At 40.1% G+C, this 18,380-nt stretch overlaps 1 protein-coding gene across 2 annotated transcripts in view; it reads left to right on the forward strand.

Annotated features, from left to right (window-relative positions):
• The window catches only part of KIAA1109 (KIAA1109 ortholog), a 222,900-nt gene that overhangs the window by 95,655 nt on the left and 108,865 nt on the right, over nucleotides 1–18,380 (forward strand). For both annotated transcript variants that reach the window (XM_038398596.2, XM_043513096.1), the window contains exons 23-29: nucleotides 2,212–2,388; nucleotides 3,658–3,786; nucleotides 8,379–8,498; nucleotides 12,015–12,295; nucleotides 15,225–15,475; nucleotides 16,032–16,290; nucleotides 16,714–17,557. In XM_038398596.2, the coding sequence (XP_038254524.1) occupies nucleotides 2,212–2,388; nucleotides 3,658–3,786; nucleotides 8,379–8,498; nucleotides 12,015–12,295; nucleotides 15,225–15,475; nucleotides 16,032–16,290; nucleotides 16,714–17,557 (2,061 nt within the window). The remainder of the gene's footprint in view (nucleotides 1–2,211; nucleotides 2,389–3,657; nucleotides 3,787–8,378; nucleotides 8,499–12,014; nucleotides 12,296–15,224; nucleotides 15,476–16,031; nucleotides 16,291–16,713; nucleotides 17,558–18,380) is intronic.

Below are 18,380 nucleotides of genomic sequence, written 5' to 3' on the forward strand. Positions count from 1 at the left end.
GGTTGGTTTGATGGGATTTATTCTTGGCAAAGCCATGCTGACTATTACTTACCTTATTATCTTCTAGGTGTTCACAAATTGATTGCTTAATTATTTGCTCCATTATCTTGCAGGGTACTGAAGTTAGGATGACTGGTCTGTAATTCCTTAGGTTGTCTTTATTTCCCTTTTTATAGATTGGCACTCTATTTGCCATTTCCGGTCCTCTGTAATCTCCAGTCTTCCATGATTTTTTGAAGATAATCACGAATGGCTCAGATATCTCCTTAGTCAGCTCCTTGAGTATTCTAGGATGTATTTCATTAGGCCCTGGTGACTTGAAGACATCTAATTTGTTTAAGTGATTTTTAACTTGATCTTTCCCTATTTTAGCCTCTGATCCTACCTCATTTTCATTGGCATTCACTGTGATAGATGTCCAATCGCTACTAACTTTTTTGGTGAAAACTGAAACAAAAAAGACATTTAGTACTTCTGCCACTTCCACATTTTCTCAAAAAGAAAAGGAGTACTTGTGGCACCTTAGAGACTAACAAATTTAAGGTGCCACAAGTACTCCTTTTCTTTTTGCGAATACAGACTAACACGGCTGCTACTCTGAATTCCACATTTTGTGTTATTGTCGTCCCCCCCCGCCACCCCTAATTGAGTAATGGGTCTACCTTGTCCTTGGTCTTCCTCTTGCTTCTAATGTATTTGTAGAATGTTTTTTTGGTTACCTTTGTCTCTAGCTAGTTTAATCATGTTTTGTGCCTTGGCCTTTCTAATTTTGTTCCTATATGTTTGTGGTGTTTGTTTCACACAGTAATAACAATAATGATGCTTTAAGGTAAAATTTATAACTGGGGTGCACTGCATCTTTGGGTGCAGAGGATCTGGGATTTCTGTGGATAACCAGAGTCAGGGGCTGGAAATCACAGGGGAATGCTTCAAAGGGACTCAGACTGGGATGCATCTATTGCAGTGGTTCTCAACCTATTTACCATTGTAGGCCGCATCCAATACTACCCGTAGTATAGCCCTGAGGATGTCACATGGGCCGCATCTCTGCCCATCATGGCTGCAGGTTGAGAACCACTAATCTATTGTTAACCTGCAAGGCAAAGACAGGGCTGGCATAGCTCAGAGGAGAGTGCTTGAGTGGCTGTAAGGCTGGCAGTGTCAGGGATCTGACACCTAGCTAGGCATAGGGAAGACTTCTCTCACTCTGGAAGTGGGGTAACAGGGTGACTGACAGTCCTGGGTCCCAAAAGCCATTACACCTAACTAGCTGAAAATTGAACAGAGTGCCTTAATTGGCATCAGAGCTGTAGTGTCAACATCAGCTTCAACTTGGGAGTGTTCTGACTCTCCCTGTGTCAGCTATTTGGCTGTAACATAAATATATCAATTGGCACTGAGATTGATAATGCCCTGTTATTTGGGGGGCTGATATTTAAACAAGACCATTGCTTTCCCAAAATATTATATAAAGCCTATAAGAAATTGTTGGTTTGAAGTGGTTTAATCAACCTGATGATTACATCAATTGTATTTTATTTTCACCCACTTTATTCTAATTTGGTTTGTTTATATGTATTTTAAGGTTTTGCTTAGTTGTTTAATTCAGTAAGTAAGATGTATATATTGGAAACCGGTGAGGCTTCGAGGTTTTTTTCCCCTGGTGCAGAACCTGAGAAGTCCTCGGCGTAATAAAGAAGGCAACTGGCCTACCTAGCGGTGGTCCATACAACTGCTCTATAGTCCTCTTGTAACTGGTGCCCAAACAGGAACCACTGCTGCTTTTTGAGGGAAAGTCAATTTATGTATTATCCATTAACCACTTATATATTAACCCACCATAAGCAACCTGGGTTCGAACAGTTTGGGTGGTTGGGGTGGAGAATGTGAGCCAGTTAACATAAAGGATAACTGATTTCCCAAAACAAATCTACACTCACAGTTGTTTTGTCTTTTATTTATCTCTTTAAGATTTGCATATTATCGTATGGCCCATTGCACGTGACATGATATAAATTCGTCCTTATTTTACTTCCAGATGTTAGCTGAAGTTCTATTTTATTATTTTTTATTTTTCATTGTATGGAGAACAGTGGGATTTTATAGGTCAGGATTAATGTCAGAAAAGTATCTTTTGATAATTAAAAAATACAAAGCCCTGTGTAGTCATTCTTTGAGAATAGTTGTCTTTAATTGACTTCTCCTCAACAGCGACCCTCTGTGGATGAACTACTTAGAGAGGGCCATATCAGCCTGTCAGGTCTGCAGCTACGAGCTCATGCTATGTTTTCAGCAGAAGGTCTGCCTGTGGGAAGTGATACTTTAGAATATGCATGGCTGATTGATGTGCAGGCTGGTTGCCTTACAGCTAAGGTTACAGCACCACAGGTATGTTCTAGAAATGGTAGGTAACATGTTTAGTACAAGGTTTTAGCTGTGTATACACATTCCTTTGTTGCAAAGCCAGTGTAATGTGGCCTTTTTTGAAGGGACCCATTGTACATAGGCTCAGTCCAGCTGAGATTCATTTGTGGCTAAAGTAACTTGAAATTAAAGGATTTGGAAATTCAGTTTGAAACTCCAAACTGGAGAGAGAGAATCTCCATGTAAAATCTAGGATTGAACTATGGTCCAGGGGTGTATGTGAAGGCAGAAATACAACTGAGCATACAGACGAGCACTGCTTGAAATTTCAAGTATAGGAGCCATCTGTCTTAATGACCTGAAATTGTCCTGATTTGTACTGAATATTCTTTCAAGTAAATATTGTTACTTATATTAAAAGGATATCCATAACCATAATATTTAAATGCACTTTAGATGGCATGCAACATTTCCCTGCAAATAGGAGCATGTATATTGTTACTTTGTGTAGCACTGAACAAGCATTAATGACAGGAGACAGGAAAAGGTGGCAAGCTGACTAATTGCCAGGGAATTGCCGTTAATAAAAATCTTTTTTTTTTTAAAGGGGGGGGTGCATTTTACATCATGCTGTGAAAGAGGCCAGGTTCACACTAAATCTCACGATAATAAATTTCAGAGATATGGGTCCTCTGCCTCTACTTCCAAACTGTCTGGGGTAGCCAGCTCAAGTGTCCCATTTTGATGAGTCTGTGTACGAGTGGCAGTTTGATATCACTGAAACCAAAGGTATTTGGAGTCGTATGTTAAAGTATATTAGGGAACCCTTAGTGTGCCACCAGCAGCCTATATGGGTTAATTAATGCACAACATATTAGTGAACTTTAAAAATCACATCTCTGCTGAGTACATTACCCCATGATATAGACAAGCCCCAGGATGAACTGTAAGTTTTGAAAAATGAGCATTCAATTACATAAAAACAAAGATGTTTCTCTAAAGAGGGTTAATTGCTTTAGAAGTGGCTAAAATAGATTGGTTTCATATAGATGAGTTTTGATTTTTGACAATACACTTTGCCATTCATGAACAACTGCAGAAACTTACAAATTATGTCAAATCAGAAAAATTACAATAGTGGCTAATTGCAAGTAGATTATTTAGCAGCAGAAATAAAGCTCCTCATGGTTTTTTTTTTTTCGTTCTCAAGCTTTGCTAATGTTCTTTCTCTGAACTCTGATAATTTATTTTGAATACTTACTGTATTGTGATCCTGTTGCTATTTGCTTTCAGCTAGCATGTCTGCTGGAATGGGGACAGATGTTTGTGTTTCATGTTATGTGTCGAGAGTTTGAACTGGAAAGGCCAAAATCTGTAATAATGTGTCAGCATGGAATTGATCGTCGGTTTTGTGAATCTAAGGTAAAACTTTATCAATTTGGAGCCCACAAAAGTTGGTATATTTGTAGTAGTATATTGCAATAGTATTTGAATATAACCTTAAAGTATCCAAAAGTAGAACAAAGCTATACATGTGGTTTGGAGCATGTAGATATTTTAGTTAGCCATAATTTGGTAAAGGAAGTAATTATGCTTCTTGGAGTGACAATCCACATGGAATCTCTTCTAGGTGCACACACACCCCAGGTGCATAAAATCAGATTATTTTGGCAGCAGTATCTGTTGTGGCCATTTCTGCACCCTAGATGTCCTCACTCATCTCCACTCCACGGCTTAAAGGGTGAGGCGAGATCAACAATCGCTCAGTTCCTTCTTACCAGCCATGACAGCAAGATAGAACACCTTTAGTGTCCCCCTAATTCTCTGTGCACTGTGTAGTGAGTAGTTAGTTGTGTTGCCTATTGGCAACACACACAAACATACAAATTCCTTATTTTACTCAGGTTCCTGTTTTCAGGCTATTATACCCAGGCTATTAATCTCTGCCCCCTTGTAGAGGGACTCCAGCAAAACGGCAGAATCAACATCTCTTGGGTTTAAATCTTGCCCCTAGTGTGATGCTTCAGTGACACCTAATGAGCACTCTAGGTACCTGTGTTTTTCTAGGAGAGTGTATAGGTACCATATGTCACTCCTACTCTAAGTGGACTCAAAAACTAGAAAAGGCTATCAAAAATTGTTCCTCCTGGAGTACTCCTATGCATGCCTCCTTGGACTCCAAAGAGAAGAATGCATTTAGATTTTAGTCTTCTAGTCTGTTCCTCTCTTCATGAGTGCTTCCGTGAATAGAGATTTTACCTTGAGATTTCTGGTTATATTGACCAAGAGGCCTCAGTCATTTGTCTCTCTATTCTGGCTTTGAACTCTGATAGGGTAGGAAGGAGCCGCTCCAGCGAAGGCATAGGTCACCCTCTTTGGTGCCTACTGATTCAAGGCACAAGTCTCCGAAACCTGAGTCATCTTGCATTCAACAAAGAGAGACAGTGGCCTAAGAAGGGCCCCTCTGGTACCTTGGTACTAATTAAAAGAATGCTGATGGTACCCACTAAATATGTGAACAGCAATCTTTCAGTACTGAACTTTCAGCACTCAGTGCCTTGGTGCCTGGCACTTCTGTACAGGCAACCTTGGAATCATGTTCCTTGGTGCCCAGTGCATCAGTACCGAGTGCGGTGGTAATCAGGGCATGTATGGTACTTGAATGATTTATCTCTGGACCCAGTTTTGGAATCTCCTTTCCTTGAGAGCTTGAGGGTGGAGATAACTAGGCTACCAGGTACTGAGCGGTCGGTACAGCGGTAGAGGCACCTCTGTTACCAACTTCACCCTCTACCTCTACCGGTTAGGGAGGACACAACAGATCTAGGGCATTCCTGACAGAATGGCCACTCCTTTTCTTAACTCCATCAGCGCATAGTAGTTATTCCTCTTGTACATATTCTCCTTGGGTAGTGGAGTGGGCATCAGGAAGAGACTCTGTAGAGGAATGTGTAAAGGACAACAGAAAATTTCCTACGTCACATAGGAAACATTCTTCCTAGTACTCTCCTGATTTTATCCCCCCCACCCTATATCCTTATCAGCCATGGCTCTACTGGGAGGTGCAGCTATGTTCACATAAGCCTGCATCTTTTGACTCCTTCTAATTTTACATCCACCCTCCCCCAAGAGTCCATATAAACCAACATAGCTAGGTCAGTTATTGCAGCAGTGGATCCTAGAAAGCAGGATAACGAAAGTAATGTGGAAGAAGAACTTATCCTGGCTGCAATCTCCTCTTCCCTCAATGAGTAGGAGTATTAGATTCCAGGTTCATGAGAGATTATCTTCCATGAGAAATAGTCCAAACAATAGTGGACTTCATCAACTAACATCAAACTCACCCCAGAACATCCCTAATGGCATGTCTCAGACTTCTGACCTCATACACCTGTGATGGAGTTTGTCAGACTTTGTCTACACGTCCTGCAAGGGTGTTTGAAATTCGTGTATCCACTCAGCAGACATCCGGTGGACATGTTGGTTCTGATCTCACATGAAGTCCTCTCCTCATTAAGCTGGTGGAAAGACCCCAGTTCAGGTGTTCAAAGGAGTAGTTTTTTTTTCTGCACCTCTACCAAGAGAGTGATGATGAATGCCTCTACCCAGGGAGGAAGGGCTGATCTAAATCAACTTTAAACTTGGGGCATCTGTGCCCCTCAGGAAGCTCATCCTGAAACTCTGAACCATCCACCTGGCATGCAATGCATTCCTACCATGACTCCAGATATCCCGTATTCAAGTGCTGGCAGACCACACCACAGTTATGCCTTATGTCAACAGACAAGGGGGAGTAAGATAGTCTCCACTCTGTCAAGAGGACATGGTACTCTGGACTTGGTGTATTCTGAATCAAACCACACTAGTGGCTCTGCACCTTCCCACCCTTCAGAACACCTTGGCAGATTAACTCGGTAGGCAGCTCTCAGTCAACTGAGAGTGGTCTGGTCTGTCAAAGACTCAGTCCTGCAGAACCTCTTTCACAAGTTGGGATTCCTTGAAATAGGCGTGATTGCCACAGACCTCAACAAGAAGTCTCTGAAGTCTTGCCCAGAAGGAGTTCGAGCCTAGGCCTGCTAACAGATGCTTTTCTCATTCCTGGGTCGTTGGGACTTATCTGCCATTGTGCTGATCCCCAGGATATATTAGGGTTCTGAGAAAACTGAGGCAAACATAGGACTGATGATTGAACAGGCAGTTCTTTTATTCAGATCTGATGATTCTCTTATCATACTATCAGCCCGGCCCAACATATTCTCGCATGGGTTAGATCCTACACCTGAATGGAGTTTTGATACATCTGACTGCCAGGATGCTGGCTGGCTGACATGTCCACTGAAAAGTTTTGCAGCTGAGATTCACACGATTCTGCGAAGCAGGAAAGCCTGCTTTAAAAAGTTAAATTGAAGAGATTTTCTATTTGGGCATTTCAGCACCAGCTGTCTCCCCGACATCACCCATTTTAGCAGTATTGGACTATTTGCTAGCTCTGAAACAGCTCCCTAGGGGTCCATCTAGCAGCAGTATCTGTACATTTCCTCCTATCCAGAGCCACACAGTATTCTCCCACCCTACAGTGGATAAATTCCTTAAAGGCCTTATTCATATTTTACCCCCATTTCAATAACCCCCTCCCTTTTGGGATCTTAACATAGTAATAAGCAGAGTTGATTGGTCCCTCTTTTAACCCCTTTGTAACTTGTCTCCTTTATCACTTACCTATGAAGACTGCTTTTTTAGTGGGCATTATGTCAGCTCAAACGGTAGAGGAGACGCAGGCCCGCATGCTGAGTCCCCCTTATACAATGTTTTGTAAGGACAGGATAGCTCTCAGGCCTCATCCCAAGTTCCTTCCCAAAAGTGTTTCTATTTGAACCAGTTTTTTCAGGTCCCAGTTTCTTGCCTAAACTTCATTCAAACCCAGGGGAAGTTGAATACACTTGATATATTAAGGGATTGACATATACCTTAAAAGGACGAAAACATTCAGGAACACACCTAGACTGTTTGTTTGTAGCCTTTGCTGATAGGCTTAAGGATAGGCAATATCCTCTCAGAGATTATATAAGAGGGTCTCTGAAAATATAAGGACATGTTATAAATTAGCCAGATTATATCCACCTAATCATATTAGAACTGATTCTGTTTGAAAAATGTTCCTATTTTTGAAACTTGTAGGGCATCGATGTGGAGCTCTGTCCACACCTTTACAAGACACTACTCTTTTTGGTATAGGCTTCCACATCCCTCACACAGTTTGATAGGACTGGCCTGCAGTCATTGTTTAAATAGGACAGCTCCTGCCTACTTCCAAGCAAACCAACAATTGGTTGTTACCAAGAGTGGAATCCATGTGGACTATCAATTGAATAAAGAATGGTTACTTACCCCACAGTAAGGACAGGAGGTCAGACTAGATGATCATGATGGTCCCTTCTGGCTTTAAAATCTGAGTCTAACTTGGAGATACGTTTCAGAGTAGCAGCCATGTTGGTCTGTATTCGCAAAAAGAAAAAGAGTATTTGTGGCACCTTAGAGACTAACAAATTTATTTGAGCATAAGCTTTTGTGAGCTATAGCTCACTTCATCGCATGCATAAGGTGCCACTTGGAGATGCGTTGTTCACATGGTCTGCCCTCCTTCCCTGTCATTAAAGAGTCATACATTGGGATCCTGTATTGGTGAGGGAACTGAGGGATGGATGGTCCCGCTCCACCATTTATGCCCTCAGGTGAAATGGGTACAAGGACGTCTAAGGTGCAGGCAGGGCTCCACAGGCACTGCTGGTCAAAAGAATCCAATCTCATGTGCACGGGGTGCATTTGCACCAAGAGTGGAATCCCATGTGGACAACACATCTCAAAGAATCACTTACTGTAGGGCAAATAATCATTCTTTTTGGTCTAATTTGTCCTCTGTTAAGTGGGAAATTGAAGTATGATAAGGAAAAACTTGTTAATATGAAATTAAAACTCTAACAAAACTGAGTGCTTTGTTTAAATATCTCCTCTAGATGAACTGTGTTCCTGGGCCATGTCCAACATCTGATGATTTAAAGTACACTATGACACGCCTTGCAGTAGATGGAGTAGATCTGTATATTGTAGAGCATGGCTGTGCCACCAACATAAAGGTGAAAATATTTTCGTCCCTCCTTTCTGTGATAATTGCGATATTATTTTTCTTTTTCTCTCTGCCAAATGAGAAAGCACTTTCTATATTTTACACAGACTAAATAACTGAATTTATTGTCTGGAATGTTTGTTTTGCAGTAGTACTTATTTTGAAAATTAGAAGATTAAAAATATATTTAAGAAGTTGGTATTTCATAAAAAAAAAATAGTCGTCGGAGGCTTGAGGCTTTTAACCTGCCTAAGTCCCAGTCTCAAAAGTGACTTTTTAGGCTCCGAAGTCACTTAAGCAATTTTGAAAGTTTTACCATAAGTCCATTTCCAGTGTCCCATAGTAAGTTTGTGCTAGAGCTGGCAATGCAATGCAGACTTCTAATGTAATAGACCATGGGTCAAATTTCCAAAGTATGTTAGTCCTATTTTCAGTATTTTTTCCAATTTTCCCTCTTCCGCAAAATATGTGAAGAATAAAAATATTTCCCTCTTAAAAATTGAAAAATGTGATTTTGAAAGTTGGTATCATAGATTTTTGGAGTAGCCATATTCTGAAGGAAATTTATTTTTATTTTCTCAGTTTGAGAGTTTGAAAATTGGATTTTGAACATGTAAAGTAAGTGTTATAACTAATCTTGTTAACCTGAGCATCTAAGGAAAGATTGGTGAGCATCTGCAGCTGAATTAGCTTTGCACTGGCCTGATTAGATGGCTAGGCCTGGATCTGATGCAAGAGTTAGGTGCTTACAGGATACAAAGCAAGGACTTCAGCCAATGTTGTTTTGTGGAGGAGAGGGGCTCCCTCCTGTGCATTTCTGCAGAACTGCTAGACTTATACCTAGTCAGAGAAATAGTGTATGATATGTAAAGACTGTATTGTAATACATAGATTCAAGGTGGCAGAGTTGAGGTTCTGCATCTGAGCACTCGGTGTGATGGTTCTCGAGGTGCCCCAGCCTCCAATATGAGAGAGAGACTTGCTTGTGCTTAACAGAGCGTCAGCTCCATGATGCCTCCACTCTGTTAACCCAAAGGAGATTGTTTAGGTGGCTATGTCAGCCCTTATTTGGCCTTGCAGGTTAAACATGGGTGTATCTGAGTCCATTGAAACATTCCCTTGTCCAGCCCCTTCTGTGCACACTGAACACTCACGGAAATACCAGGACTGCTGCCTGCAAGGAGACAGTGTACACATCAGCTTACTCAATTCAACTCAGGATCAGCACTTAATACACATGAGATAAACTTATTGTTTTCACTATAAATATATATCATCAAAAATGCAGATTTAAGAGATGGTGAGTAAGGATAATAGGAACAGGTTACATATAACACAAAAGTATAACATGCTTTCTAGGGATTAAATTTAATTTACAAGTTAACCTTCTGTTTAAGTCATTTATCTCACCCCAAATGTGCTCTGCAACATTTCAGCAAGGGCTGGTTGTGATCCTGTTTTCATGAATGTAGTTGCACTGCCCAAATATTTTCCTAGGTGTAAGATAAAGAGGTGTGTTTTTTCCTTCTCCTTATGTTCCTCGAAATTCATTCTCCCTCCTAGAGATAGGACAGCCCCAAGAGGTTTATTCCCCAGTGCCCTGTCCCTCTGCTGACATTCCTCTGATTTCATATGTAAATAGGGCTTCTGTTATGTTGGCTCCCAATGCTCAATTTACATGTGAACCAAGAGATAGGCGAACATGTATCCTTTGTCTGGCAGAAACCCGTTTGTCAACCCTGCCTTGATGCAGACTTTAGAAACATATTTTCATTATACATACACAACATCTTACATAGTATCTGTCCATACATTTCACAACAATATTAATGACCAGCATGATCCTGGCTTTCATTTAAGGTGTTACATGACGCTCCCTTTGGTAAACCAAATGTAAGTACCAGGACCAGGATATTCCTGCAACCAGTTGGCATTAAAGGATGTAGCTTGATTCTTTTTAATGGTTAATAATTATACTGATTTCCAATTGATACTAATTTAATGAGCTGGGGGGATAGAGGGTCCTTGTCCCAGAATCGGGCTCCACAGAATTAAAACTAACTCAGAAACTAACAAGTTCAATATCTTGTAGAGAACCCTGGAGTATATGGCAAAACATTCACACTGAGGGCAAAGCAAAGTGTTAGCCACTTTTATTAAAACAATTAGTGAGGCCAAGAAAGATCCAAACCACATAAACAATTAGCAGTCATAGTATTAGGGATATCTCCACTGTCATCACTGCATATGCTCATATACTTACATAAAATGGTCCAACAGCTACCCTAAAGTATGTAAGGGTCATAGGCCTACTTTGTCTTAAGCAAGTTAGCATAAATAATGTCTTACAGGATACAGGCCTGTAGGTTCCTTGTGTTAGTGCTAAGTAAAATAAAAGGCTGAGCTATCTCTATGGGCTACAGAGGTTTTAGGATTGGACTCAACTATGCAACTTTGTTGCTCTGTCAACAAAGTTTTGTCATCAGTTAGTGTATAGGTGCTTCAAACAGTTAAAATACTGTTGTATTCAAAATAGATATCTAATAACCATTCTTTCTGGAGGCCATGTAATAGCAAAATGAGGATTTTCACACTCAGCTTGTACTCAAATTGCTATTCTAAACACACAGTTTGCAAATTCCTTGATTTTTAGGTCTGCATTTCTCAAATTGGGCATACTAATCCAAAGGGGGTTAGCAAGCCTCTTGTAGGCGGGATCACGGTATTGCCACCCTTACTTCTGCATAGCCTTCAGTACTGGGTGGTCGGAAAGTGGCAGCTGCTGGCTGGGAGCCCAGCTCTGAAGGCAGCGCTGCTGCCAGCAGCTGTGCAGAAGTAAGGGTGGCAATATCGTACTATGCTACACCAGCAACTGCCGCTCTCCAGATGCCCAACTCTGAAGGCAGCGCCACCGCCAGCAGAAGTAAGGGTGGCATGGTATGGAAGGGGTCATCACTTTTGGGGGGAGGGGAGCTGTTGTCACAGCCTGAAATATTTCCAAAGATATCCCAGCAAAAAAAGGTTTGAGACCTGCTGTTTGAGGTTATACTTAGGAAATTTGTAACACCTCTAACCTTAGAATCATAGAATATCAGGGTTGGAAGGGGCCTCAGGAGGTCATCTAGTCCAACCCCCTGTTCAAAGCAGGACCAATCCCCAATTTTTGCTCCAGATCCCTAAATGGCCCCCTCAAGGATTGACCTCAAAACCTTGGGTTTAGCAGGCCAATGCTCTCAGACATGTGAAATCAATATCCTTTGTGGCCTTGGACAGATCACTAAATCTCTCTACCTCAGATTCCATTTGTAAAAAGATGATAAAATGTACCCTTCTAATGAATGTTATGATTCATGTGTGGCTAAATGAAGTTCCTGACCAATAGGCTAGCCTTGTGTCATTCTTTAAATAATATACTGAGTTGTATCTTTCTGGGACTGCATTATGCGGTCCTGCAATTAGTTTTAAATGACTTTTTTGTGGTTTAATCTGAATAGTTAAAGATATTCTTTTTTAATTGTATTTTCAGATGGGTGCTGTACGTGTTGCAAACTGTAACCTCCACAACCAGTTTGTTGGAGAGGGTATAAGTGCTGCTATCCAAGACTTTCAGCTGAGACAGTACGTTGAGCAGGTGAATACCTGCAGAGTTGGTCTTCAACCTGCAATACTGCGGAGGGCATACTGGCTGGAAGCTGGGTCTGTCAATTTGGGACTCATCACTGCTGATATTGCTTTAGCTGTGGATCATCATTCTAAACATGAAGTACAGAGACATTTTTTAGAAACACATGATAGCAGAATTAAGAGGTAAGTGAAATTATTGGAGGAGGTGAGGTCACCATATTTCATGTCTTTTTAGTTGATACATTTATTTATTCATGAGGGTGTATTTTTAAGTGCTGACTCTTGTATGTTTGCTTAAAAAATAGATTGTACTCACTTTATAAGTAGGTAGATTGCTGAGAACTACCTATGTATGTAAGGTGCTCAGAGGAGATTAAGGATTTGGTTGCCAACTTTTTGGATAACAGAGAATTGAATGATTTTTGTATTTTTGGCAATGTGTAGAGCAGTGATGTCAAAATAAAGAGAAGTAAATCAGTTTTTAATCATTGGCCTAAGCTACAAAGATAGGATTGTATACTGTCTTCAGTCCACACTGGATCTCCCACAGATAACAGCATAGATTTATACAAAAAATAATGTAAAATATGGCCCTGAGGAAATAACTAAACTTTCTTTTAGTAATCTGCCATAAAGCATCAATGAGTGAGAGGGGGAAAATGATGCAAGTCACTTTTATTACCACTGTTATTTCTGCCCTTTGTTTAGCCTTTTTTGTTTTCAGTTATAGACCTACTTTATACATAGTTACTTCTAAAAAATCTGTTTCTCGAAGTATCATAACTAAGCTTTCGAGTTCACATTTTGTTTGGATGAATGAGAGCAGCTGACAAATCCTTGAACTTGTTTCACATTATCAAAGACCATGCTACATTAGGCCATATTTTTGAATGTTTTCATAAGGCTAAGGGCTACAAATTTATTTTTTTTAAATGAATGCATAGATTGTGGAGAATCTGAACCAGTTCTGAAGATTATCTAGATACAATCAGCAACCCAAGTATTTAACATCACTAATTCAGAGAATTGGAGAAAAATGCATTCTGAAACTAGAAGTGTGGCAAGATCAGCTGAATTCAGTAATAATGAAATTCATTAAAGACCAATCAAAAACTGTTGGTGTAAAAACAAACTGCTACATGTTTGTAAGAACAAATCAGGATAACTCATTAGGAAGTGATTAAAAAATTAATTTGTGGTGATCATGGTGTATAAATGGAAAAACAATCAACAGTGCAATGAGGTTGCTGAAAAGGCTGGGGCAGGTCTTCAGCTGATGTAAATTATCATAGCTCCATTGACTTCAGTGGAGCTATGACATTTTACATTAGTTGAGGATCTGCCCTGCCAATGCCATATTTGACTAAAGGTGTAAATCTAAATACAAAGGTAACTAATTTTTCTCTTGTCTGAACTGGTTATGTCTTAACTAGGTTGCATTGTTCAGTGTTGGGTACCACATTTCAGAGAAGACATACAAATTAGAGTTCAGTGACAAGTTATAGATAAACTTTGACTAATAAAATCTGCTGTTTGAGGAAAGGCTCAGAATTGAGTGTATTTAGTCCGAAGAAAAGTCCTTGAGAAGAGACAGAACTTTATACTGTATAAAGAGAATATATTTTCTCCTTAGGCGTATAGGACTGAGCAAGAAATTATGAAAATATACTGCAGTAGGGGAAAATTTAGGATAACATTAAGGAAAAGCTGAAACTGGAAAAATAAAAAGATAATAAGCCAGATTGCTGGAATTGCCATCAGTTAAGATTTTGAAATCTAGAATATCTAGAAATTAATTTTAGGAATCAATCCTGCAGTGAAGAGACTGGGACTAGTTAAACATACCCTTATGTGACAATGGAAATGACATTTCCATGATCAGATCGTGTGGTTACCATCTACAAGTGATATAAAAATACAGCTTCCAAAATGGCCTCAGGAGTCCAAGTTGACAAAGAATGGCATCAAAACTCACCTTCCTTTAAAGCTGTCTTTCAAACACACTTTTCTTATGACATATACTGGTAGATACTTCTGAAATAGTGCATACGCTTTGGACTTGGCTACAGTTGGAGATGTAGAGCTCTGGGAGTTAAACCAGCCTTCAGAGACTGCATCAGGGAAAACGCTGCTGTGTGTTCGCACTGTCAGATTCAAGCGCACTGGCATGGCCACATTAGCAGCTCTTGCAACGCCACAGAGAGCAGTTGATTGTGGTAGCTATCACAGCATTCAAGTGGCTGCGATGTGCTTTTCAAATGGGAGAGGAGTGGAGTGTGACGGGGTGTGTTGTGTGTATGTCGGGGGAGAGAGAGTTGATTTTTGGGGTGCTGAGTGTGTCAGCATGCTGTCTTGTAAGTTCAGACCGCAGCAGACCCGCCCTCCCCCCCCACTCACTCACAGCCAGCAGCATTCCACAGTAATGGTTGCTTTGTACCAGAGGAGATAAGCATGCCAGCTCTCAGAAAAGGAGCTTTGAAAGGGGATATCTGCATTCCTACAGCCGAATTCAAAACAATGACAAGAGTGGCCACTTGATTTCAGGGGATTATGGGATGTTTCCTGAGACCAATCACAGCGCAATAATGCAACACCGTGTTCACACCGATGCCCAGGCATTTCAGCTGGGGCGCAGCAAGCTCTATGCTTCTTGTGGAGGTGGATTACCAGGAATGCTCCAGCTGCAGAGTACAGGTGCTCTAAGTGCCTTGCTAGTGTGGACAGGTCAGGAGTTAGCGCGCCTGGGGTTGTTTTAATGTGCTCTAACTTGCAAGTGTAGCCAATCTCTTTGCAAAACCATGAACTGTTTACACTAAGACCTCTCCTTCTTAATTTGTGGAAATGTTTCTGATCTTTGGAAAGATGATCATAACATATATTGGAAACTAAACTGGATAGTATTTAGTGTTTTTGTAGATGTGTGCAATTTATGTATCTGCTTTGTGTTTGTAAAGGGCTTGATTCAATTGTATAAATGAATCCATAAAATGGGGGTTGGTATGTGAAAGAGAGAGAGACATTTTGAATCTTGGTTTCAAAATGTGAGTTAAAATGTACCTAAATCTCAGCACTAATGCTTCTTGTATCTATTTTTTTGTTTTCCTTTGCAAAGGTTGTGGTTTTTGTGGCCAGATGATAATGTGAAGAACAAGAGAAGCAAGAACAAGTGTGGCTGTCTTGGTGGCTGCCGATTCTTTGGTGGCACAATAACAGGACTAGACTTCTTCAAGCTTGAAGAGATGACGCCTTCAAGCAGCTCTGCCTTTTCAAGTACAAGTGCAGAATCTGATATGTTTTATGGACAGTCTTTATTGCAGCCAGGAGAATGGATTATTACCAAGGAGATTCCCAAAATTATAGATAGTAAGAATAAAATGTGTACTACTTAATATGCAGTTTTGTCCCACTTACTGAGAAGTGTAGATTCTTAACTGTACAACGTACTTTCTAAAGTCTTAAAGTCTGATACTGGGAAATGAACAATAAGTTATTACTAAATGCTGTGTGTAATTCTACAGGTTGCACAATAGAATGTGATCTGAGAAACCTGTGAAAGTGGAGAGTATATACTAAAACACAACGGGTGCTAAATCCACCCAATCTGTTGAGGGGGGTCTACAGTTGCTTTCTTGTTCATATGCAGTTTGAGGACTTTACATCCACTTGTAGTTAATTATCTAAATTGGGCATCAATCAGTGGGGGCGTCTAGTGTTTTGCCTTTTTAACACTTTTAGTTGTCTTTATACATTTTTGTCAGTGCAATATGTATGTGTATAGGTATAGATAGATATATGTGTATGTATGTATTTGAATGTTACTTTTTTAAGGGTGGGGGGAGAGGAAACCATTATAGTTCTTAATTCTTGGAGCCACAAAATGTTCACATTTGTAATTGATTTCTGTCTCTTCTATATTTAGGTAAGACAAATGATGTAAAAAGAAAAGATTGGGATAGCAGATCTGTAGGTATAGAAATAGAGAGAAAGGCCCAGCACCTGTGTCTGCAAGTACCATTGCGATCCCATAGCTCCTCCTCATCTTCAGAGGAAAACAGCAGTTCCAGTGCTGCACTTCCCTTGCTTGCAGGTGAGAAGGAAAGCCCTTCTTCTGCTACTGAAGATCGCATGGGAGAAAAGGAGTTCGTGTCTGGTGCAAAAAGAGAGGATGGTCATGGAAGGTTAGTACTCTGTCCAAGGTAAAAAGTTATTTGTACTCTTAAGGATTAATAAGGCTGAGTAAACCAATTCAAACACAACTGATGATTTCTAACAGTATTCCTGAAATTAATTTGCTACTTTGAATACAAAAGTTGACTCATTAATATCCAAAATGCAACATGCATGACAATAGCATTTGCCTAGACAAGCCTCATTTGTGCTTTGATCAGTTTGAAGAAGGCCTCAGTTACCATGCTCTGTATTGTGAAAATAATTTCTTATATGAATAGATATTTTCTTTGACAATTATAATTTCCTTCTTTGTGTTGATGAAAAGTGCATAAACTGTTTCTTTAAATGTGCATTAATTGTAAAGATTGTGCAATGTAAGATTTGGACCATATTAAACGAAAAAAACAATTGTTTTTTTTTCCTATTTCTAGTACTCCAGCAGAAGTTTCAGAAAGCAGTCCTGTGTCTCCTAACAACCAGGAAAGGTCTGTAGGACAGTCTCCCCTCAGGTCTCCTTTGAAACGGCAAGCATCTGTGTGTTCTACCCGACTTGGGAGCACCAAGAGTCTTACTGCAGCATTCTATGGTGACAAGCAGCTTATTCCAGTTGGTGTTCAGTTCAGTAGTGATGTCTCTCGCAGTGATGAGAATGTCTTGGACTCTCCAAAGCAGAGGAGAAGCTTTGGTTCTTTTCCATACACACCATCTGCAGATTCAAATTCATTTCACCAGTATCGCTCAATGGACTCTAGCATGTCAATGGCTGATAGTGAAGCCTATTTTTCAGCAGCTGAAGAGTTTGAGCCAATAAGCAGTGATGAAGGTCCAGGAACCTATCCAGGGAGGAAAAAGAGAAAAAAGCAAGCCCAGCAAATTGAATATAGTAGAGGGTCAATCTATCACAGTGTAGAAGGACCTCTAACTAGTACAGTCCATGGAGAAGCCAGTCAAGATCCAAAGACGTTGCCAATCAAGACTCATGCTTCACAGGCTTCATTTGTTTCAGCAGTGGGAGGAGACGATGAGCTTGTTGAGTACATGTATATCATGGAAGCTGAGAAGACAGTAGAAAGTGATCAAATAACTTCCCAACAGCCTATAATGACCTGTTACCAAAGTTACCTTACCCAGTTTCAGGTGGTCAACTGGTCAGTAAAGCATCCAACAAACAAAAGAACCTCAAAATCTTCCTTACATCGGCCTTTAGATCTTGATACCCCAACTAGTGAGGAAAGCGCCTCGTCTTTGGAGCATCTTTCTGTTCCAACTTTTAAGGTATGGGGAAAAAAGTGAAGAAGGAAACAAAGTGGACTAGAAAGGCTGGAATGTGCTGTGTTAAAGAATTCCTATTAACTAGGTCAAAGGAAACTTAAAACTGTTTGCTGTTGGTTACTAAGAGTTGTGATCTCTGATATTAAATCCTTAGGATCTAGAAACAGGAAGGATTTGTGAGGTAAAGAGGAATAAGTTAGTGTTTTTGTGACTGAAAAGTGTGTTTGAATTATTGAGAGCTTTATAAATTCTCATTACTGTACTCAGAAATGCTTTTGAATGACACCCAGCAGGATGTGATTTGTAGTCATTTTCTTACAAAATATATTTACAGTATATTTGATTAACTCCTCCACAAAAGCTTAACACTTCAGTTAGTTGTGGTTAACCATACTGTCATATAGGCTGTGAACAGCTTTACAGCAAAGTAAAGTTGGGAATCAGCAGATTTAGACGACAAGGTGCTGAGATTTTGCTTTATTTCCTATTTAAGTTACTCCTGGGGGAATTCTGCACCAAAAAGTTAAAAATTCTGCACAAAATAACACAATATAGTCACACTAGTTTCAATTATTTTGGTAATTTGTTTCAAAATACCTGTCACCAAGTATGTCTGTAACAATACAGACCAAAATAAAAAGGAAATGTTTTTTGAAAAATAGATTCCTTACTAGGCATATTAATATAGAATTTTGAGTAATTCATTTAAACTACAATACTGAAACATATTTCCCGCACCCGTCAGAAGCAGTGCAAAAGCTTGGGGGAGTCGGGGGCAATGGGGGAGCTGAGGGAGAGGAAAGGAGCCTGGGGATGAACCTGGGGA

The sequence above is a fragment of the Dermochelys coriacea genome, chromosome 4 (assembly GCF_009764565.3).
Source record: "Dermochelys coriacea isolate rDerCor1 chromosome 4, rDerCor1.pri.v4, whole genome shotgun sequence".
Lineage (NCBI taxonomy): Eukaryota > Metazoa > Chordata > Testudines > Dermochelyidae > Dermochelys > Dermochelys coriacea.